The 24,815-nt window shown below is 40.4% G+C and overlaps 1 protein-coding gene across 1 annotated transcript in view; it reads left to right on the top strand.

Annotated features, from left to right (window-relative positions):
• Nucleotides 1-14,601, top strand: part of epas1 (endothelial PAS domain protein 1) — an 83,747-nt gene extending 69,146 nt beyond the window's left edge. Inside the window, 12 exon segments of the mRNA NM_001005647.1 lie at nt 483-601; nt 767-969; nt 3,203-3,309; nt 6,607-6,754; nt 7,022-7,224; nt 7,379-7,566; nt 8,562-8,675; nt 9,018-9,505; nt 11,053-11,176; nt 11,752-11,872; nt 13,102-13,269; nt 14,246-14,601. Coding sequence (NP_001005647.1) covers nt 483-601; nt 767-969; nt 3,203-3,309; nt 6,607-6,754; nt 7,022-7,224; nt 7,379-7,566; nt 8,562-8,675; nt 9,018-9,505; nt 11,053-11,176; nt 11,752-11,872; nt 13,102-13,269; nt 14,246-14,397 — 2,135 coding nt within the window. The 3' untranslated portion in view covers nt 14,398-14,601.
• The last annotated feature ends 10,214 nt before the right edge of the window (nt 14,602-24,815 follow it).

The following is a 24,815-nucleotide window of genomic DNA, read 5'->3' on the forward strand; positions in this document are numbered from 1 at the left end:
TATGTAACTATTTGCTCATGCCATTAAACCAGTGGTTCGGCTCAACTCCAATCCAATGTAATGAACAGGATAATGCCTGGGATAAACCTGGAATGCCCTAAAACCAGCCCCGATTAGAGCAATTCTATATATTTATTTTATTTCTCCACCTATTCCAATATAGTTTATATGTAATAGATGCATATATGATTTCCTAATATGTCATAGCAGATGAAAAGTGAATTGCATGTATAAATACAAAGTAATTTATACAATATGATTAACCAGTAGCTCTTGAAGCTGAAGAACAATTTTATGTAGCTGCTCTGTTTTGGGTAATAATTGCCCAGTCAAGATAATGTTGGGCGATCTGTGGCCGTTGATTTAACCCTTATGAAAGATGGGTCTTCCACTGCCCTTAATGCCACCATCAAAAGAACATAGGAATCTCTTAATTTATAACATATATTGTCCTTATGGCTCCATGTCTTTTTTTCATGTAGGTGTAGGCTCTGGTAAGAAGAACAAGGATGCAAATACAGAACATGATTTCTTCATGAGGATGAAATGTACAGTTACCAACAGAGGAAGGACCGTGAATCTAAAATCTGCCACGTGGAAGGTAAGGGCACAAGCAAAACATTCCTGTTTTAGGAACAGAAACTATTTTTACAATTTACCATTTGCAACTATGAATGGAAACGTAAAAAATAAAAAACAAGTGAAACCTATTGTTATTATGAAGGCTATGATGATTTACTGTAGTTTTATCTGTATCTCTTGTAAGGTTCTACACTGTACTGGCCACGTGAAGGCATACAACTCCTACTATCCCCATTCTCTTTGTGGGTACAAAGAACCCGTACTCAGCTGTCTCATCATGATGTGTCAGCCTATCCAGCACCCATCCAACATTGACATCCCATTGGACAGTAAAACCTTCTTAAGCCGCCACAGCATGGACATGAAGTTCACATACTGTGATGACAGGTGGGAAAACTTGTATGCTAATAGTCTTGTGTATTGCACAGGGAACTCTTATACTCTTCTGGCCCTACTACCTATAGGGTCACAAGGGCAAGCTCTTTGGATCAGCTGTAAACACAACCACATACTCACAGTACTTGGTATGACTTGGTCCTCTAATGATGCAGTCGGAATGGGGTGTTTTGTAGAACTGAGGAAGGCGTTATGTGATTAACTTACCACTAAGGAAATAAGGTATGGCATTAGCATACAGGTGGGAAAGGTCAGCAGGCAGATATTTGCACAAGAATGGGCATGTAGGTAATAGTGTAGTCTGAATCTCTCATCTCATCAGGTTGACATGTACAAGTCTTTACATGTGCTTATATGATCTTCTCCATATTAACTATTGGCACCAAGCTTTGACAAAGGAACACAGTGCTAGACTTGAGGTCAGGTTCTTCTGTAGTCCCCGTTTGGGGCCCCATTACTTATATAAAGTACCATATAAAATATGCTATAGCAAAAAGTGGGTTACTGGAGATTGTATTTTACCAACAAAGGAAGGACTGCAGGTTGGATAACATTGATATAAAGTGCTATTGTCATCTTGCCCTGCTGTCACCTTCTTGGCTTGCTGTCACCATCTTTAACTATTATCACCATCTTACTAAAGATGGCAATGCCCTGTTTTTGCTACTGTGGGGCCCAGGGAAGGCATCCCTGTAAATAATTTCAGCTGTGACTGAGGTATAAGGAATTATCCCCTATGTGCAACCACGAAGTGTCTGTTTCTGTACATAAATCAGTTATAACAATTAATACCTATTTCCCTTATTAACTTCTTCTTAATTGGGTTGTCCATGTCACTTTGCTGTAATTCATGGCTGCCGTTGTGCAGCTGTTCTTAGGCTAGATCATTCCTGTTCATCATTCTCAGGCAGCCAAAGAGCAGTATTCAAATTCAACCCTGATGTTACCCTCCAAATTCTGTTACCCCTCATAACACTGGCATAGTGCTCATTTCAATACTAACGGCAGTATAATTTGTGTACCTATAGGGGCATATCCTGACCGTTAGGGCTCTGGCACACGGGGAGATTAGTCGCCCGCAACAAATCTCCTGTGCCTCGGGGCGACTAATTCCCCGGATTGCCATCCCACCGGCGAAAATGTAAATCGCCGGTGGGATGGCATACGCGTCGGTGTGATTTTCACGGGCGACTAATCTCCCCGTGTGCCAGAGCCCTAAAGGACTTCATTCAGTTAAATCTGTGACTTTTAGGGCTCTGGCACACGAGGAGATTTGTCACCGGTGAAATTTAAAAGAGCGATTTGGCGACAAGACGAACGACAAGATGCCAATGCTAAACCAATGGAAATCGCCAGCATGAAAACATACGAGGCTACTTCAAGTCGCCTGCTGTTTCAAATCGCACACAGACACTTTTCAGAGCGACTTGAGTAAACATGTGGGAGGGGTAACTGTTGAGTGGTACCATGGGTAGCAGATCGCCTGGAGCTCAACTCGCATGAAATCTCTTCGTGTGTATTGTCATGGCGACTTGTCGCCAAAGCGCTGGGGGGAAAAAACGCAGGCGACAAATCTCCTTGTGTGCCAGAGCCCTTAACCAAATTTCCTAGAGAAAAAGAACCTTGAATTTCCTATTTGTGCTTCTGTAAGGTTTGATTAAACAACATCTAAAAGTAAAAAAATAGTGTTAGATCCTTTTTTTTATTTCCTTTTTTGTTGATGAGCTATCATGTGACAAAAACTGTCAATTAGCACATTTAGTTTATAAAATATGGCGGCACTGTACAAAGAGCCTTGTTTTGTAGTAATGATTCTGCCCTCAGTGCACCCTGTGACTGTCTGCTTGCTCTAAACTTCATTAGAACACAAGAACGTTCTGTAGGGACAACAACTGGATTCATTATTAGTATATATTAATAATAAAAATAATATGTGGAAATTCAAATGACATTTAGGGATTCACAATCATATATTTGTTAATATATAATATAAATGTCATGTGACTGCATCTTACATAATTAGGGCATTCCTTCCTTGAGTGCTGGCAGGATGGTGCACCCTGAAAGAAAATTAGGGTGAAGTCTAGGGAGAATATCTAGACTACAAACCCATCATAAGGGGTGAAATTTGGGGTGACTATGGCTAAATGATTGGTAGAATTTTTTAGGTCTGTAAACTTGTTATGAACCCAGTATGATTAGTCAAATTTGTTTCCCTTGTTAGAATAACTGAATTGATTGGATACCATCCAGAGGAGCTGCTTGGACGTTCAGCATACGAGTTTTATCACGCTTTGGATTCTGAGAGTATGACTAAGAGCCACCAGAACTGTAAGTTGCAACAAATCTTCCTTTGTGCCTCTTGTTTTCCCTTTCCATAACATGGATGTACACAGGCCCAGATATTAGCAACGCATCCAACGATTTCCAAGTTAAATGCAGCAACATCTACACTCGTTTTAGACAAGTTGTGACACATGGCATTTCTGCACAATTCGTGTGTTGGCATTTCAGCTCATTTCATTTACATAATGCTCAAAAGTTTTACAGTCAGATTAGGCTGTTCTCTGGAAAATGTTCTTGTGTCACTCAAGTCTCAACAGGTTAAGTGATTAATGGAGCTGAGATTAGTACTTGGCACAAATTTGGTACCTGGTGATTCTTGTATGTCATCAATGTGTCTGATTTAACTGTCAATACCAGTGGTTTTTGGGTTGTCCAGTTGGCCTTGCTGGCTCTATTGGCTGCAAGCAACATAGATTTAGAGTAGTGGTGCCCAAACTATGTGGGGGGGGGCTGGGAATAGAGGGGGCTCAGCCTGAATGCTCGGTTAGTAAAATTTAGGAGGGGAAGTCTGTTTGCTTGTATAGATGCACCGGAAGGCCCACCTTGAAGGCCAGTTTGGGTGAGATATGAGGAGAAAGCCTATTTTCTCATATAGATACACCTAAAAATACCTTGTTATGAGCTTAGGGTGACCAAAAATTGAACCTTAAAATGGGGCTTGAACTGATAAAGTGTGGCAACCACTGATTTAGAGAGTGCATATTGCTGCCAGTTACACTTTATAATGTGTATGTATATATCTACACATATATTGTACAACCTCCAGCAACCCAACGAGAACTGAAGCCTACATTAAGTGTCTTGTATCCCGAGACCCATTATCAATAAATATCCAAAATGTAGGAATCCCACTTTCCATAGAGGCCGATATAAAAAAGCAATTCATAATTTTTCACTGACTTGCTTTTTCTCTGTAATAAATGAATACTACAAGTATTTACCTATATGAATGTTTTTATCCTTCATTCATGGTGCTTCACATTATACAAGACCTCTGGAAAGCCACAGGTCCATATATCCCATATCTGTATATACATTTTATGTTTTAGTTAGCCTAGGCATATATACAGTAACCATCTTATCCATGGTTGCCATCTTACTGCCTTCACCAACAGTCACCAATGAAGGTACTTAACACAAAGACTTGAAAGGGCATGAAAGATTGTTCCATATCACGAAGATACCATTTCGGCAAGCAGCAGATATCAAGCACTGATAACTAATACAGAGTTGCAGAAGGGTCTGTGCTGTTTATTTTGCTCTCTGAGAACATTATGTACTTTCTGAAAAAAGATTAAAGAGGTAAAAGCCGTTATGTAATCCACCAGCAGGCCCCCTTGGTAATGACTGTCACTGACACCGTGCTTATTAGAAGGACAATTATGTGCCATAAAACAGAACAGAGCATGGTTACACCATGGATTCTAGCAAGAGTGTTTGATTTTGTACTGAAAGGCAAAGGTCCATGTTTAACCCATTGTTGGATGAAATAACAGTCTATTACAAAAAAATAAAAATAAAAAATAGCTTCAGATAATGAATGTGCTTTTATTTCCCCTTTAATTGTGTTGAGCACAAGTGTTATGAATTTTATAGGAAAACTGTATGAGGACTTTTGTTTTTTGTTTTGTTTCTATTTTGCTGGCACTACCTGTAATTGGGAGATTAATAGGAGAGGGTGTAATGATTATGAAGAGGATTACCCGCATTTATAGTAATTCATGCATTCTGTTTGTTATACATGAGTAATGCAAGGAGAAGGCAGAATTACAGGCGTATTGTAGATCATTTACATTGCTGTGGTTAACCGTTGGCTTGTAATGGTGACAAAACCAACTACAACTGCCCCTGCACTGCCATCACATCATATTAAAGTGGCGTTTACCTCCGTCTGACTGTCCCAGGGAACTTACAGCATGTCGGCTGTTATGTTTTGGGATTCTGTACCAGCCCAAAGCCTCTGAAAATGCCCCTGCCGGTACTTTCCCATCTTCTTTTCTGATTTACAGAACATGCTCTGCTGTCACTTACCTGAGCTTAAGGTTACTATATACTGTATATAGCAATACAATACAGCCCCAAAGCATCAGCTTCTGAAGAAATCTCACTGCTGAGGGTTCCCAATGACCCCTAAGCCTAGCTTCTCACCAGCATCTCAGAGCACACTGAGCATGTGCAGTGCCACTGACGCTCAAGAAATGGTCTAACAAGATCCAAGATGGGGAGTTACTTACAAATTCGAAGGCTTGGGTCTTTACTTAGTAGGGGATAGGGATTCTGAATTTCTAGGCTGGCACAGCAAGTTCAATGTACAAAATATAGCATTTCTAGCCATATTCCCTTTAAGGTTTTAGTTTAAAGAAATATGCAATTGAACAAAAAAGCCCAAAGTATATTATATTTATTTATTTAATACACAAAGTAATATAAATCATACAAATGCGATTAAATTATTTTTGGACTTTTAGTTTAGTGGTTGGGGAATAACACGATAAAACATACTGTGATTTTCTTAATATGGTTGCTTTAGCTTGTTACTGTAAACTGGAACTCAGAGAATTCAGGAGCGTATTTGCTTTTTGTCCCTCGCCTCCTTGTAAAAGTTCTTGTTAAAGGTTTTGCTTAGAGAATGTGTATTTGCCTAACTATAGGCAGTATTGTATATAGAATCGCCTTTCACCTGTTGCCGGACTACAAGTCCTGGAATCTTAAGTGAACTAGAAAATGAAAGTATTCAAACTAGAGGGGATAAAGCACATAATTTAGTTATGGAATTGCCGAGTCAACTATTCTGGTGTGTAAGTAATAAAATATAGATTCCAGGGCCTTTATATAACTTGAGGCTGAGAAAAGACAGTGGACTATTAACAGCAGCCATAGAAAACTATGTAGCGAAGAGCAGAGAATGTCCCCTGATCTCTTAGTAAACCTCCCTCATTCCATTTTCCTGTTGTAACAGAATTTCCCTTGCCATTGGTTCTGTAATAACATTTATAATCTATGGGATCACAATTGTCTGGGTATCAACAGGGCAGGTTTGAAAATCCCAACAGGCAAGAACTGCATCAACTCCCCCCCATAGGCCTGTAATTACCTCTCTTATGATTGAATCAGCCCAACCCGACAGCCCATGAGTGGTTGTCACCTGTGAACAAATCTTTAAATGTATGTTCATATTTACTGTATGTTGTATGGCTTATTGGGTTGTTACTTCGTTCATTTTTCTGTTGGACAAACCTTTTACATTTGTATTGTCATTGCCTTCTCCTTGTGTTTTATTAGTGTGTGCAAAAGGCCAAGTGGTCACTGGTCAGTACCGGATGCTTGCAAAACACGGTGGCTACTTATGGGTGGAAACACAAAGTACAGTTATATACAACACACGCAACTCTCAACCACAGTGCATCGTCTGTGTCAACTATGTCCTCAGGTAAGGCAACAGCCTGTGTAGGGCATCTGTGAAGTTAAAATCTGCAGCTCAGAAAGAATGTTTCTTTAAAACAGAGTAAACCATTTGGATAGTAGGCGGACACCCTTTGGCTTCTAAGGACACCTACTACCGCTCACGTGGAGCTGTTTAGCTAACATGGGTGCAACACCTTACCCATGCAGTAGTCTGATAAAAATCGATTGTTCCAAAGGGACAACTTCAACAAAGCGACGGAAAGTAATCATTGGCTGTCTCTTTTTTCATTAGTGAAATTGAGAAGAATGATGTTGTATTCTCCATGGACCAAACAGAATCCCTGTTCAAGCCCCATCTCATGACCATGAACTCCATCTTCAGCAGCTCCGTTCAAGAAAAGAGTGATTTCTTGTTCACCAAGCTTAAAAAGGAACCTGAGGACCTTGCCCAGCTGGCACCCACCCCCGGGGATGAAATTGTTTCATTGGACTTTGGTGGGTGAACGTGAGACTTTATCAATTTATTTGATTATGACTATGACACATGACTATGTTTAGGGCCATATCTTAAGCTGCTCACAATCATTATGGCTTGGCCTTGCATATTTATTTTGGTGTGCTAATAAAAAACAATATTCTGTCTTTCCAGGTTCACAGACATTTGATGAACAATCTAACTTTAATAGTGTCCAGACAAGTCCAAGCAAGCAGTGGCCTTTGGAGGTCAAGAACCTAAATTCCCAGGTTGACATAATAAACCTTCCGTCCTTCAAAGCACCTCAGGTATCCACAGGAAACAGCACCCCCAGTGCTAGCAGCAACAGTACCTGTTCTACGGTGAGAAATCTTACATTTTAGAACTTTTACACCAACCATCAGTCTTCAGATAATCAATTCTTTGGTTAGGTTTGCTTTATATAGGACCACTAGGATGATATTGCAGGGTTCCATAATTCAGAATAACAAATGTGACAGATCTGTAGTTATAGTTAAAACATTGTACACATCCGTGTAGATGTATTTTTCAGCAGTGACTATGATGATAGAGGGGAGGACTTTTTGGAGGAACAATTGACAATTGTTTTTTCAGACCCCCAACCTGAATTGAAACATTATCCATGCACCATTTCTGTTTATTTATTTGGAGTTGTCGGTCTTGCAATATGAAAACTAGGTCTTGGCCTCAGATAATTGCCTAATGTGTAATAATCATGTTGACCTAGTTATATTGTAAAGGCCTCACTGTAATGGGACTTATCTCAGAAAATAAGCTTACCAGCTGAGTTTGCTGGGCAATTCTAAATGCTCAAATAGCAAACCTTCCTTACAGGGAAACCATGGCTTCACTGTGCATATTAACACTTACAAGGGGTCACATTAGTAGCTCTGTTATTTATTCATCACTGTTGTGCTGGATTATGGCTTGATGAATAGTAATTAGCAGATGTCCAGCAGCAAGGCTTCCTATGTCTGGACTGACAAGCATGAAACTCTTGTGAATTTGCAGGATTTGGGGTCTTCAAACTTTGCAACAGCAAGAAGTAGAGTAGATTAATATTCCCACCTCATGTGACGCACCTGTTTCCCAGTTTTGCTCCTTGATATCATATATATGTAGTTAGCTAAGTAGGTCACTCATTCCAAACGTCTGTCCATATTTACTCAATAAAGCGGCTCCAGTAAATTATGTAACCATCAGTTTCACGGTGTTATCAGTTCACCCCCAGCAACAAAAGGAAAGCACTTCACAAAACCTCTTCTATTTTCTCTTTGTTGCTTTCCTAAACCATAGATTGTGCCTCTGTTTATAACACACACTTTTTTAATTGTAGCCAAGCAGTCCAGAAGCATATTACTCGTCTTTGGATGAAGATCTCAAGATTGAATTGATTGAGAAGCTTTTTGCTATGGATACTGAGGCAAAGAATCAGTGTAACACCACTCAGGTACAACAGTAGTAACATATATTTCCACTGTACTGACCAGAGTCTGAAAAACTGCCCGCTATGGGACACTTGATTTAAACCTGCCTCTATAGATCGTCTAAGTTGCACTCAAATGTTACTTCTAAGATCCATAATAATGTAATGTAAAATGTGCAAGGCACACTTGTGCACTAAAGCCATAACCAGCGTGTCGCAGGTATGAATAGTCAATAAGAAAGAGCATGGTTGAATGGCCAGACTAGATCATACAGTCTTGTTTTTGGATCCCCTCAGGATCCTAAATTAACATCATAAAACTTTCTGGGTTGCTCATTGATCAGTCATTTTCTTCATTCCCCCTAGAATGACTTTAATGATCTTGACCTGGAAACCCTTGCTCCATACATTCCTATGGACGGTGAAGACTTCCAACTGAATCCTATATGTCAAGAAGAAAGCACAATCAGTGACACCCCTCAAAAAGCCCAGCAGAACTTAAGTAGCATTAGCTCGCTCTTCCAGCCAAGCACCCCATCTCCCCAGAATCAGTTTCTTCAGCAGAACATCTGTCAAACTACAGCAGCTAAAAGCAATAATGGTAGCCAAGACCCACTGCCTTCTGTACTTTTTAACAATGAGAAAAAGGCATTGCCATTAACACCATACCATACAGGTGCTAGTCCACCATTATCTTCAGTGGGCGGGAGGCCTAATGTTCAATGGCCGCCGGATCCTCCTGTCAGTTATATGCCTAACAAATGGCGGTTTGTGGAGCAGTACAATGGATCTCTAAGCAGCTTGCCTTCAGGGCCACCAGTTCATTTGCACAACATGCCCTTATACAAACAAAGGTAAATACACAAATAAAAATATTCAGCTAAGTGTCTCATGTTGAAATAACTGTAATTCAGATTCTACAAGAAAACAAAAATGGAATTGTGTTCATTAGACATAGCTTACCTATTTAGTAGGCTATTTAGTAGTATAGTAGAAAGGAAAGCAGCCTCAAAGGGGTTGTTCAAAGTTTGAATTAACCTTTATTGTGATATAAAGAGTAATGTTCTAAAACAATCTGCAATTGGTCTTTGTTTTTTATTATTTATGTTTTTTTAAATATTTCACTATTTATTCAGCAGCTCTCCAGTTTAGAATTTCAGCAGTTATCTGGTTGCTGAAGTTCAAATGACCTTAGCAACCAGAGAGAGACGGGTATATGAATGAGAGACTGGTATATAAATAGGAGGGGATCTGAATAGAAAAATAAGTACCGTATATACTCGAGTATAAGCCGATCCAAATATAAGCCGAGGTACCTAATTTCACCTAAGAAAACTGGAAAAACTTATTGACTCGAGTATAAGCCTAGGGTGGGAAATGCAGCAGCTACTGCTAAGTTTTATTAATCAAAATAAATACCAATAAAATTACATTAATTGAGGCATCAGTGGGGTATATGTTTTTCAATATTTATTTCAAAGAAAAACAGTAAACTAGCTCTGTAAGTGGAGAAGAGGGTCAACAAAAAGTATATGAGTACTACCCCACACTCATTGCACATTGGCAAACTGGCAGCAGACCCAGTCCCGGAGGCGATGTAAGGGGAAATAAGTATTGTTAGTGGGAGCCTAGGCCAGGGCACTGGAGGGTCTGGTTGCGGGTGGCCTAATTTGCACACAAAGGAGAGAGGGTGCTAGTCTAGAGGGACCCATGGCACCCGACTCGAGTATAAGCCGAGGGTGACTTTTTGAGCACATTTTGGGTGCTGAAAAACTAGGCTTATACTCGAGTATATACAGTAATAAAAAGTAACAATATCAATACAATTGTAGCCTCATGTAGCAATTATGTTTTGGCTGCTGGGTGCTGGGGTCAGTGACCCCCATTTGAATGTTGGAAAGAGTCAGAAGAAGAAGGCAATTAATAAAAAAAACTATAAAAAATAAATAATGAAGACCAATTGAATTAGCTAGTAGAACTGGCTATTCTATAACATACTAAAAGTTAATGAACCACCCCTTTTATTGTAAATCTACCCCAAAGCGCAGCTTAAATACAGCAGCCCTATGGTACATCTGCCCCTTTTCCTGCCTTTGACTTCATGGGGGGGAAGGAGCAGAAGGGAAAGAGAGAAAGGCAGATGGGAAGCAATGGTGCAGGCTATATCCTTAATGGAGTGTATTATTAACTCATTCAGCTGATATCAGGCATTGCTCCTATACTTTGTATAGATGGCCTTAGGAAAGGGCAGCTACATCTATATCACTGGCATTGCCTTGTTATAAACTGAAGCCAAAGCACACGAAACCGAGTAAATTGAGCTTATCTTTTAGCCGAGCTGACGCTGAAAGCATCTTTCCAAATATAAATCTATCAGTATTAAAAGCCATGTTGATGACAGGTCCCTGGAGAGTTTTGGGCAGCGTGGCAAAGACTTACACCCTGCAGAGATTCCTTTCTGCAACAGTATGAAACGGAAGCGGCAGCTCGATTATGGAGAACAAGGATTTCCACAGCTTGATGTGGTAAGTTATAAAATTGTTTATTTCTAGTAGCGCATGTCTAGTGAAACCAAATGCACAATGAAGCACTGCAGATTAGTCTGTGTGTTGTCATGCCCAAGCTGTAAATCAGGGATCCCCAACCCTTTTTACTTGTAAGCCACACTCAGATGTAAAAAGTGTTGGTGAGCCACACAAGCATGAAACAAGTTCTTTGGGGGAGCCAATTAAGGCCAATTTGGCTATTTGGTAGCCCCATGTGGACTGCTGGAGGCTCTGCTTGGGGTAAAACTGTGTCTCTGTGCTTCTAAAACTTGCCGCTAAGCCAGAGATTTAAAAATGGCACCTACTTTGAGGTCACTGGGAGCAACATCAAAGGGGTTGGTGAGCAACATGTTGCCCCCGAGCAACTGTTTGGCAATCACTGCCATAGATGATGGTGGCAGGGAAGGTGTTGTGTTAATAGAGGTACTACAAAAGTGTAGAGCACACTGGGGGCAGGGAAGACAGTTAGAGACATGGGCCGTGCACTATAGCAGCTCTGTTCTTGTTAATTATGGATAATCTCACAGTATGTGATGTTAATTATATATTTACAGGGGGACTTACAGGGTGAAAGTAACAACCCCCTGATAATGTGGAAACGAATGAAAGCTCTGAAGTCGGGGAGCTGTCCACTGGTTGCAGAAAGGAAGTCCCTCAGTACAAGTGTCCTTAATGGTGAGTCTGTTCACTTTCATCCAAGGGTAGGGCAGTGCTTAGTCCTTTGCACTGACTGTAACACTGAGGGGCAGATTTATCAAAATGTGAGTTTGGAGCTTAATACATAAAAACTCACCCATGTTCTATTCATTCCTATGGGATTTTTAGATGGGTGAAAGTTAGAACTCACCATTTGATAAACACAATTCTAAAAATCCCATAGGAATGAATAGAACATGGGTGAGTTTTTATGTATTAAGCTTTAAACTCACATTTTGATAAATCTGCCCCTTCAGCAGATGTGGATAGCTGTGATTTCTGCACTACCCAGCCTACAATACGCAGGTAAAACACACATATATGAATATGTACGGATTTCCCAGGCCAAGTCTCCTCTTGAGAGGTTCAACAAGATCTAAATAGCTAAGGGGCCTTCATGAAACCCTCATTTATCCCTCAGGATCAACCATTACTGGTGTTGTTTATTAATTACAGGCTATTTTATTGCCAAAAAGTGAATATGCTGTGTCAGTGGTACTGGGTGGCTCCTTAAAGAGTTACTGACTTTTCTTAATGCAAATTCATTATTTAAAGGGGCGGTTCACCTTTAATATTTAGTATGTTATAGAATGTTGCAACTTTGCAATTCGTCTTCATTATTTATTTATCGGTTTTGAATGAATTGCTTTCTTTGTCTATCTCTCCAGCTTTCACATTGGGGGTCAGTGACCCCGCTAGCCAAAACACTTTTTCTCTTTGAGGCTACAATTTTATTTTTATTGTGACTTTTTATTCCTTATCTTTTTATTTAGTTCATCCCCTGTTCATATTCCAGTCTCTCATTCACACCACTGCCTGGTTGCTAAGGTAAACAAGACCCTAGCAACCATATAGCTGTCGAAATTCCAAACTGGGGAGCTGCTTAACTAAAACACAAATAACTGGGAAAAAATAAAAAAACAATTGTGGTTGATTCAGAATATCAATGTCTACATCATACTAAAAGTTAATTTCAAGGTGAACGACCCCTTTAACAATGTTTTTGAACATCACTGGTGAAATCTTTCTTCAAGCCCCAAGTAATGTCCTTCTGCCCCATAAACGAAGAGAAAAAAAGTCAAATTAGATAAATTTTTGTTTAACCCTCTATATATCTGTGCATCATTGTGATTTCTCTGTTAGATGTACAGTCACTTTATCTGCTTACATGGGCAGCCACACTTAAGCGAAATATTTTATATTTTCAGATGGGTATGTCTGTACCCGCCACAGAGAGCTCAACCAACCAATCAGTCAACAGCAACAGCAGCAATGTGTAGCGCCTCCCAGGGATGGGCGGAAAACTGCTTATTCGAATACGTTCTTCAGTTGCAGTTACCATGACTACAACATGCAGCAAACAGAAAAAATGAAAGGTATATTTATTAGTTACTGTTCTTTTATCACAACATTAACATAACTGGCTGAGCAAGTCATTTCCTACTATTGTTGCCTGTCCCACCTTTTGGCTTCTAAAACTCTGGGCAGGGGGGAGGGATGGTTGATGGTGTGGACAGGGCTGTGACATCAGGGGGTGGGGCTATGAAATGGTGATCAGCGATTGGTCGATTGTGACATCGTTCAAGGATAGTCCAGTCTAGATTTCCTAGTTTGAAAAACCAAGCAGGCAGTTTTGTCTGGACAGCCCAGTTTTCTTAAAGTGATACTGACACTAAAAAAACATGTCTTATTATTGTCTTATTAATGTCTTATTAATGTAATGTATTAATGTACGTTAAAAGTTTCCTATAGGTCATGTTGATCATTGTTCACTTATAGGGCTGCTTTTGTAAGTTATTGTTACCTGAAATTCCTAAACCTGACTGTTTTGCCAACCTGACTGTCACTTCTCAACCTGTCAGTTATAGCTTCTAATGCTAACGGACTGTGCTGCACAAACATGGCAGCCCCTCATAGGGGAACATGGTGATCAGATAGGTAATTTTAAAGGATCCGGCAAATACTTTTAATGTAAAATTACAAATAATATGCAGATCAGTGTTGGGATAGATGTAAAAACAAGGTTTAATTTTTGGCATCCTTATCTCTTTAAGTGCTGTCCAGGTCAAAACTGCCTGCCTGGTTTTCCAAATTAGGAAATCTGGAGTGGGCTATCCTTGATTGACATGACAGTTGGCCAGTCAGCGATCAACTCATAGCCCCACCCCCTGATCAAAACCGGACAGGAGGCAATCCTATTTCCTGGTGTAGGCCACAGTATGGCCAATTGAGGAGTCAATTAACCTGCCATATCATTGCATCAGCTGCACAGGATTTTCGTTCTAGTATAACCTAATACATATAATCATTATACTGTATTTAATAATTCCATTCCTTTGTTCCCTTCTGCAGGTCTGACCTCACGTCTAATCGCTCCATCTTTTGAACCATATCTGTTGCCAGAATTGACACGATATGACTGTGAGGTTAACGTCCCGGTTCTGGGCAGCTCAACACTTCTCCAAGGCAGCGATCTGCTCAGAGCTCTCGACCAGACAACCTGAGCGGCGCCAAGACCGTCACTGGGCTGTCACCGTTACAAGCCGCTTCACTTTCTAAAATCGTATTTTTTTTTTTCCAAGTAGAAACTTTCTGTCACTGATAACACTTTACAAGATTTACTTACTCGTTGAACTTGTTCACTGTACCAAATAGTGGCCTTCTTCTCGAAATGACGTGATATTAAAAGATGCTCCTGTATGTTTTTACCTGCTGTATTTTTCCTTCTTTGTTTTTAAAGGAAGTGTATAGTTTAGATTTTTTTTTTCCTCCCTGTAAAAGTAATTTATATTTTTGAAATGGCCACAGACAGTCTTTGCTGTATGTATGGGTTTATTATGCCAGACTCCAAGCCTTAACAACCTGAAAAAGAAAGTATTGTTATTTGAAGCTGTAGTGCCTTTAATGTGATGTTTGTTAGGCTGGGTCGGGGCAAGGAGACACTTTGACTTGTGCCACAAGATGATAAAAGACAAGGAAGGATTTACTTACTGGGGCGGGGGGCCCCCAGGGATCGTAACCACTAGCCTTAGATGCCAGGTTGGTGCTCCTCTTATCGGAAAGCTGCAATGGCCCAGGGTTCTTTTGTAGGGAGCGCCATGCTGCCATCTTGCTTTTGGTCCTGGGATCCCCACTGCTGTCCTGGGCACTGCACATGCTCTGTAGAGCATACTCAGGACTCTATTGTGTATATGCATCAAGAAGAAGCAAGATGGTGGAAAAGGAACCTCCTACAACAGTGCCCAGGGCCAGTGCATTTTTCAGTGAGGTGGAGCACCAACCCAGGTTGTGAGGTTAGCGATTATAATCCCTGGAGAGTGTCTAACAAATTTGCTTCCCCTTTGAAATGTCAGACCAGACCACAGACAGCAATATAAGGGTTCTACTCAGGGCGATACTTTGTCATCTGGTATATCCTTACCAAATGTATTGATTGATTAGACTGAAATTTGTCTAGAATCACCATATCCAAAAAAAGCTTTTATTTCATACAATTGCTTGTATAATTCACTTTGTATGCTGTTTTGATCTCACTTGAAATTCTACTTCAAGTCTTCATGAACTGTGTAAGGATAACTTAGCTTATCCTTAATTCTCACCCCCAACCCCCCCGGCTGTAGTGATCACCAAATCTGCCCTCAGACCTTGGGAATAAAGGCGGTATTAGTGAAGTAATATTCCTGTGGATTATCCCAGCGATGATATTATGAAGTCAAGAAGTTGGATCTAGATCAGGTTGGCACCATTGTTGGTGTTTCTCCATTGAACCCACGTTGAGTTATACTCAAGTACAGTGCTGACGCCTGATACGGTTTCATTTGGCTTATGGTAAAATGATCATATTAGACTACTTTTGCCACATATTGTTATTTGGAAGTGGGCACCGTCAATGTCTGTGTGAATTTTTATTTCTTACCCCCCCCCCCACAAACATAGTCGGTCAGATACAAAGTACTCACTATACTATTTTATGGTCAGGGAACCTGAGCCAAATACCAGCCTGTTTATTGCACTTAATAAGCAAACTATTCCTTCTTCTTTTATATCTTGGTGCTCTAATTTTGTTGTTACTCATTTTTAAAAGGTGGGAGGGGGGTCACAAAGCAATATATTGTTGATTATTATTGTAAGTTACACAGAATATTGCATAACACAAATGTATTTAATTCTGTTAACTGGAGAAATGCATGAAACCTCCTGTAATTCTGCCTGAAAATGACAATTTATACCCAAAAAAATCTTTAGTGGTAGTTTTCTGTCACAACTGGCGTTTTCAGGTGGTTTTCCCTATAGTCAGTTGCAACAGGAGCAGTTTCGGGTGATTCTCCACCCATGTGCCTTTAGCCTTAATGTTTAAAAAGAAGCTTTGAACTGTTATTTACCTGTTTTAGGTTTTTTTTTGGTGGTACTTGTTTTTCCTGAGTCAAAGAAACATATGGCATTTATGTCTCTAGTGGCACTGGTAATACTCCCTACCCACTATTCATACTACACATGTATTAAGAAACAATAGAAAAAACAGATTGTACTAACCATGCAAAGCACCGGACCCTCACCCAACTGAGAAATAAAAGGGGCCACCACGCAGGACCCATGTTTATATCGAGTTCCTTTGACATTGGAGATTTGTTTTTTTTTATACATATGAATTGTGATTGTTTATTTTTATAGCCTGCATTGTCTGTTGATAGCTCTTCAAGTGCAAAAAAAAAAGGTTCTCCTTGTTACTGGTATTATCCTTGGAAGGGCATTCTGATTGATCAACTTTTGAGTTAGGGTTTCTAGAGAATGAGAGCAATATTGCATATGGCTGCAGAATTGTAGCATTCGAGGGTTTATCCGAGGGTGGGTCATAGGAAATTATACACAAATAGGCAGATTCCTTACCTAAAGAATTCAGATCAATCATCACAATTATTTTATTTTGCACTTTGGATAAAACGTTTGGACCAGTTGATCGGGATGAATGTTTGTACATATGTATATTTTATCTGCTGATTCCTAACACCTCCCTTTCCCCTCCATCTTTCCTACATTTATGACTACCTACCAATACCAATGTGCAATCTTTTGGCTCTTCTATAAAAGGAGAGTGTTGTGGGTTATATACACAAGCCAAAGTTCCATGAAACTGAAATTAAATGATGTCTTTAGATGCATGATCACTGGGTAAATCCACTCATTGAGTGAAAAAGAAGGTTCTCCCATTCCGTGTTATCAGTTAAATGTAGATAATTACCCACTTCAACGACATTGGTCTGCAGCTAAATTTTTTGTTTAATGACATTTAAATCCAAAGAGATCCAAATGTGTCTAAAGGTGGCCATACACGCACCGATATTATCGTACGAAACCTCGTTTCGTACGATAATCGGTGCGTGTATGGTATGTCAGCGAGCCGACCGATGTCGCAGGAAGCTGCTGAAATCGGTCGGCTCGTCGATCGGCCAGGTTAGAAAATTTTGATCGGGCGCCATAGAAGGCGCCTGACCAAAATTCTCCCTTCAGAGCTGAATCGGCAGAAGGAGGTAGAAATCCTATTGTTTCTACCTCCTTACCTGCCGATTCAGCCCTGAATGGTGTGTGGCGGATCTGACGATGTTTCGTGCGACCGATGGTCGTACGAAACATCGTCGGATCGCCACGTGTATGGCCAGCTTAAGCTCAAAATGCTGGCTTAAATACTATTAACTTAAATACCCTCAAGTAAAACTTAAATATATGACTGTTGGGATATAAAAGATATGACTGTTGGGTGAAAACAGACGTATTATTACAAAGCCACCCTTTCTAGTACTCTATCAGAAAAAATATCAAAGAGTAGAACAGTGCCCAGCCTAATAGCCTAAGATGAGATTTGGGGTGCTATGAACCATAGCTGAGCAACAGTTACAGTAATGTTCATGTATCTTTTGTTAAGCTAAGGTGGGTCATGTCCATATGTTGGACCACTGACCAGCAAGTCTAAAAATCCATGGTTTATAGTCGTAGAATGGGTGTTTTGAAACAGAACACAATAGAGGTCAGTTTTTTCTATGACAAACAGAGTGTATCATAGAACGCTAAAGTATCCATTTTTAACCAATATCTGCCCCATATGTTATCAGAAGGTGCGGAAGGCAGCGGATTGAATCCTGGTAAATACACCAGCAGAGAAAACAACCTGACTTCCATTGGCAGTGCTCGCTTAAAAAAAAGCAACTTACTTGCCTGTCTGGAAAATGCACAAGTTGTGAGGGGGTATTCCCCTGTGTGTGTCTCCTCCCACCTGCCCTTCATGAATACAGCTCTGCCAAACACAGCACTGTATTCATGCAACACACACAGGTCTCAGAGCCCCAGTTTGGAGTTCAAAGACCTGTGCCAATTTTTTGCCCATTGCACACTGCTCCGAACTTTGCACATGAGTCCTAATGTGATTGTCAGCATATCTACAGGCACGGTCTGTCTCCGAATGCCTGCCACTCATCTTACCCATGCAAATTGCCCATTACAAGAACATATTTAACTCTCCTTTTAAAACTACTGTGGTGCTTTCACTTGTCTTTCCTTCAGAGAAGCAAATCAAACATGTATTTGCAATAGTGTTCCTTATATATAGATATATATAACAATATAACATACATTACTGTCTACCCATCAATGCTCTGTGCACTTGCGCGCACACACACACCGGTTTGTAAGCACGCACCCATAATTCCACACAGTCTTGGATTCTGCATGCCGTTTTATAGAAGTGCACAGAAAAACGACATTTTGTGCACGCAGCTTACAAGAAATGGAAGGGAACGTCTGTATGTACCCTTTACCCACAAAAATAGCATCTTAGGTTTAAATTTCTCCATAATTGCATTGGTATAAAAGAGAAATGCGTGAGTGTAAAGACATACTTTATTTTGCAAAACGTTGTCTTATGGAACAGAGAAATATCATCAGGTCGAAACCTAAAGGGACATTATCACTTTGTATTTAAGTGCTGTATAATGTATCCTGCATTTAGCATAAACAAAGTATATACATAGAAAAATAAAACAAGCTTATTCTGATTAAAAAGCTGTATTTCTTTTTGTTGATGCGAGGGTGGGATGGGGGCTTCCCTTGGTTGTTTCTCTGTAAACACAGCGGCTATATCTGCGGAGGCAACTGGCTACAAGGTGTTCCAGGGGTAACGCTGAAAGGTCTAAGGGGTCATTTGCAATGCCCCAAGCAATGTGCAAAGCACAATCACCCATTTTATTTAGATTTTGGCCACTTTGTGGGAAATTGTCCAAATAGCCTTTGTAGGCCACTCTAGATTCAAATGGGGCAGTCGTAGAGAGGCACATAGGCACCCCCCGTTTCCACCTCCTACTTGCCCCTAACGTGTGACATTTGTACATTCAAGTTATGGAGCGGAAGGAGAACCTGTGCTTACTGCCTGCCCAAAGCAACAAGCCCAAGGGGCACAAGTTCTGCCAAACACTAAGGGGTGCACTTTTGAGCCCCTTAAAGCTTCTTCCCCCAGGCTTGCCCTCTAATTTTTATATCTGAAGTCTTTGCTCCAATTCCATTTCACTTGAGTTTTAGCCGAGAGTTTTTTCTACTGTCAGGTTTCCCTACATGTTCCACCAAGGAGCATAATGCGGGGTATTAAATATTTACATGTTTAGGGTTGGGTTACAAAATATAAAAAATAAAAATTAAAACTACAGCGTGTCTATAACACTGATTTGAACATTTGACAGCATAGCAAAAAGAACAATTGTGCTAGTTCCCCTTTAATTATATCTTCCTGTATTTTAGATAATGCAGACACTGATCTTTTCGATCTGTAATGGGCTTACTTCAGATGTGGGGGCAATACTCCTCTTCTTTTAAAAATGCATTGGCTGGGGTACCCAGAGCAGTGTAGAGAATGCTGGGGCAGAAAGAGAGTATGGTGGCACAATGGGCCTGGTCATTTTTAGGAGTGAAACGTTACCCTGGGTGTAAAGTAATGCCTACAATAACGGGAAATCACCAAACAACTTTACACCCCCCTATGGTGATTCTACCTTTCCTTCTTCTTTAAAGCATATTAAAATGCATATTTTAATGGCACAAGTAGCCTGAACCCAATTGCAGCCTGTCTGTGACTGCTTATGACAGTTTTGGTCTATTTAGAGCTGAAAACCACCTGTTACCATTGGTGACACTGACATGCAACATGGAGGTGTATTAGGAGTTCCTCTAGAAAATTAACTACACCAGCAGAGGTACACTATATATGCCCTTAATCATAGGCAGACTTCCAATAAGGCTAGGGAAGCCCCCCCAAACCTCACTCCATTTCTGCACAGCTGTACTCAGATTGGATCTTTCTTATTGTGGCTTCTCCAGTCAGAGCACAGCTTTCTTGACATACAGTAAAATTGACCAACCAAGGCACAGATATATGCAGGGCTGGGGAAATATTACAAACTGCAGGCCGTCCTTCCTGATAAGAAGGATCCGCAGGCTGTAAACCTCACCTAAGAACCTCACCAAACCTTTTGCTGCAGATTTAATCCCACAGGTATTATACTGTATCTGTTCTAAAGGCTGAGTCACTAGCTGAAATTAAATAGTTTTTTGTCATCTATAATATCCCCATAACCTTTGCTCCCAGGACCCGGAACTAGGGGTAGGCGGAAGAGCCACCTGTCTAGGGTGCAATGATTGGGGGGCGCCAGGCAGGAACCTCTCCTTCCTATCCCTAGCACGTGGTCCCTTCTCTTGCCCCCATCGCTTGTCATTACACCTGCCCCTGGGAAAGGTGCAGGGGCAAAGTGGGTGCCCGGTCGACTTAGGCCGCCCTTGTTTTCCCCTGAAAAAAGTATTCCAGATAAGAGGTCTTTCTGTAATCTCCATACCTTAAGTCTACTAAAAAAAATCAATAAAACGTTAATTAAACCCATTATATCTTAGTTGGGATCAAGTACAGGTACTGTTTTATTATTACAGAGAAAAGGGAATAATTTAACCATTAAATAAACCCAATAGGGCTGTTTTGCCCCAATAAGGGGTAATTATATCTTAGTTGGGATCAAGTACAGGTTCTGTTTTATTATTACAGAGAAAAGGGAATCATTTAACCATGAAATAAACCCAATAGGGCTGTTCTGCCCCCAATAAGGGGTAATTATATCTTAGTTGGGATCAAGTACAGGTACTGTTTTATTATTACAGAGAAAAGGGGAATCATTTAACCATTAAATAAACCCAATAGGACTGTTCTGCCCCCAATAAGGGGTAATTATATCTTAGTTGGGATCAAGTACAGGTACTGTTTTATTATTACAGAGAAAAGGGGAATCATTTAACCATTAAATAAACCCAATAAGGCTGTTCTGCCCCCAATAAGGGGTAATTATATCTTAGTTGGGATCAAGTACAGGTACTGTTTTATTATTACAGAGAAAAGGGAATCATTTAACCATTAAATAAACCCAATAGGACTGTTCTGCCCCAATAAGGGGTAATTATATCTTAGTTGGAATCAAGTACAGGTACTGTTTTATTATTACAGAGAAAAGGGGAATCATTTAACCATTAAATAAACCCAATAAGGCTGTTCTGCCCCCAATAAGGGGTAATTATATCTTAGTTGGGATCAAGTACAGGTACTGTTTTATTATTACAGAGAAAAGGGAATCATTTAACCATGAAATAAACCCAATAGGGCTGTTCTGCCCCCAATAAGGGGTAATTATATCTTAGTTGGGATCAAGTACAGGTTCTGTTTTATTATTACAGAGAAAAGGGAATCATTTAACCATTAAATAAACCCAATAGGGCTGTTCTGCCCCCAATAAGGGGTAATTATATCTTAGTTGGGATCAAGTACAGGTACTGTTTTATTATTACAGAGAAAAGGGAATCATTTAACCATTAAATAAACCCAATAGGGCTGTTCTGCCCCCAATAAGGGGTAATTATATCTTAGTTGGGATCAAGTACAGGTACTGTTTTATTATTACAGAGAAAAGGGAATCATTTAACCATTAAATAAACCCAATAGGGCTGTTCTGCCCCCAATAAGGGGTAATTATATCTTAGTTGGAATCAAGTACAAGGTACTGTTTTATTATTACAGAGAAAAAGGAAACAATTTTTAAAAATGTTAATTATTTCATTAAAATGGAGTCTATGGGAGATGGCCTTTCCATAATTCGGAACATTCTGGATAATGGGTTTCCGGATAAGGGGTGCGATACCTGTACCAAGTAAATGATATTCAACTGGCATAACTAAAGGCGAGCTCAGGTCAAGACTACATTAGGGGGTCATCTACTCCTGAAAGTCCATCCATTTTTGCAGTAGTTGTAAAATAAGCCCTATTTTTTTTTTTTTTCGTTTCTTTTTTATTAGGCATAACATATTCGGGTGGAGTTTCCCTTAGCTTGACTTGAGATTTCACTTTGTTTGAGTGTTTTCACGTAAGCGCAGTGGTGTCTGAAGCAAACGCGTAGGGGTTTGGCCGCTGTGAGGCTGATAAACATGGAACACACGAGGAAATGCATTCACAGGGGCTGCTGGCAGGCATTAGCATGCGCATAGTCACCTTATCTCCATCACTGGAGGAGAAACAATCAGGCCCTGTGTTTCCTGCCAATTCCGCCTCTGTGAAGTTCCAGGCAGATCGTGGCTCAGAACACGAAGCACTAAATGAACAAGTGTCCATCTGAGCGCTGCCCGGCCAGGAGCCGGCCATTCTAGGAGCCCATCCAAGGCCCAATGCTAGGAGATGGATAGGAAATACACTGCCTGCTTGTTGGGATTTATCAGCTCAGGCAAATATTTGTGGTTGGTTTGTCAGCAGAGATAAAGGAACAGTAATGTTTAAAAATAAGCTTTTTCTTCTTTTCTGAAAGGCCATTTTAGTTGAATGGTGTGCAAGGAAAAGGACTTCATGCGCGGAGCTAACGGGGAAGCGAGGGATGCACCAAATCCATTCTTTTTGGATTCAAATACTGACCCTCCAAAAAAGATTCTGCCAAATACTGAACCTGCATATTTAAGACTGAGGGAAAGAAATGTAAGAATAAAAACAGTGCCACATTCACTTGTCCAGACTATGAAATTCACACAGGTCTTAAGGGTTCAGGATTCATCTTTGAGTCAGATTCAGCCTGAATCTGATATTGATTTTAGGATCATTTTCCTATTAATTACAATAACCCTATGGGTGATTATTAATACTTCAAATACAGAGTCTTGTCACATAAAAAACTACAAAATAGCAACAGTTCATATACGCAATATGGACAAAAGTATGTGGAACACTGTCTGTCCAACATCGCTAAGGGGATTAAAGTCAGTCCTATTGTTGAAGTCAGTCCTATTGTTGAAGTCAGTCCTATTGTTGAAGTCAGTTCTATTGTTGCTGCTAAAACTGCCTTTACCCTCTACTCATCTGGGACTTTTGTCTTCTAGGTGTTGGAAGCTACTTGTCATGGCTACTAAATGCCTGATAATACCCTGCCATAGAAAATACTGAGAATTGCCTCTGCTAAAGCACACATAGAGACAATTATCAGTAAATGATCAGCATTGTCTATTTCTGCAGCCACAACAAGAAGCTGCTACTAGTAGCTCCGTGTGTCTTCACCCTAAGGGCTGTGACAGACAGGGAGATTAGTCGCCACGTGACAAATCTCCCTTGTCGTGGGCGACTAATCTCCCCGAAATGCCATCCCACCGGCGCGAATGTAAATCGCCGGTGGGATGGCATACGCGGCACATTGATTTGCCGAATTCGTGGAAGTTTCCTCTCAAGGCAACTTCCACGACTTTGGCAAATCACCCCGAAGCGTATGCCATCCCACCGGCGATTTATATTCCCGTCGGCAGGATGGCATTTCGGGGAGATTAATCGCCCATGTCAAGGGAGATTTGTTGCGTGCCGACTAATCTCTCGTCTGTCCCAGCCCTAAGAGATTGGGTGCCAACCTGTTCCAATTGATATCACAGGGGTCCAGATGGGTCGAAGTCATAACTCTGTAGAAGAAAGTCAAGTCCTTCCACTCCTATCCCTACAAAGCCATTCTTTATGGGCCTCACTTTGTTCATGGGGTTATTATCCTACTGAAACAGGTAAGGGCCAATCTTGCTATTGTATGATTTAGTGGCACCTCTCTTGGGAATAATGGGTGCTGACCACATACTTTTATTGAGTCCATATGGTATACTATTTATTCACTCAATTCCCTATTTAATATGTGAAAACTGGAACATACAGTATATTTAATGGATCAACGTTTTGCACCAACATCTCCACATGTGAATATCAGTGAATTAAAAGGCTCCCTATACAGCAACTGTGGGTGTGTAAGTGAGAAGGGAATGATGATATCAATATGGTGAAAAGCTTTGCATTAATATAGCCCAGGGCAGTTGACACTATTGGTTCACTGATGATATCACTATATCTGTTGAATTTTCCGGACTTGCTACTTGAGGTCTGATGTGTTTGGACCGGCTCCTTGGAACGAGCGTTATTCCCTGTAATGTCTGCTTGTGATCATGGTTAATTTATTTCCACAAATTCCTGTCAGTGTCAATATTTTGTTACACTTGATCTTCTGTGTGCCTAATCGGACTAATGAGGTTTACTGTTTAGCTAACAAATACTTTTGTGCTATGATAATGCTCTTTGGCAGTCCCTGGTATTGACTACATAAAGAGTTTTCACAACTCGGAGCTAAATACCTTATTTATGCTGTGTATAAGGTTCCCCGTGTCATGTGTTTCCCGCCCCACTCGAGAGCCCAGCGTATCAGAACTTGTGTTTATAGTTGGACATGTTTCCCTAGGAGGTTGTAACATTTTTGGGGTTAAACACAGAAAAAACCCCAATAAGAATTAAGGAGCTGTAACTAGCTGATGTTGGGCCCCATAGTACCCTAGTGCGAGCCTATTAAAG

This window comes from Xenopus tropicalis, chromosome 5 (assembly GCF_000004195.4).
Source record: "Xenopus tropicalis strain Nigerian chromosome 5, UCB_Xtro_10.0, whole genome shotgun sequence".
Classification (NCBI taxonomy): domain Eukaryota; kingdom Metazoa; phylum Chordata; class Amphibia; order Anura; family Pipidae; genus Xenopus; species Xenopus tropicalis.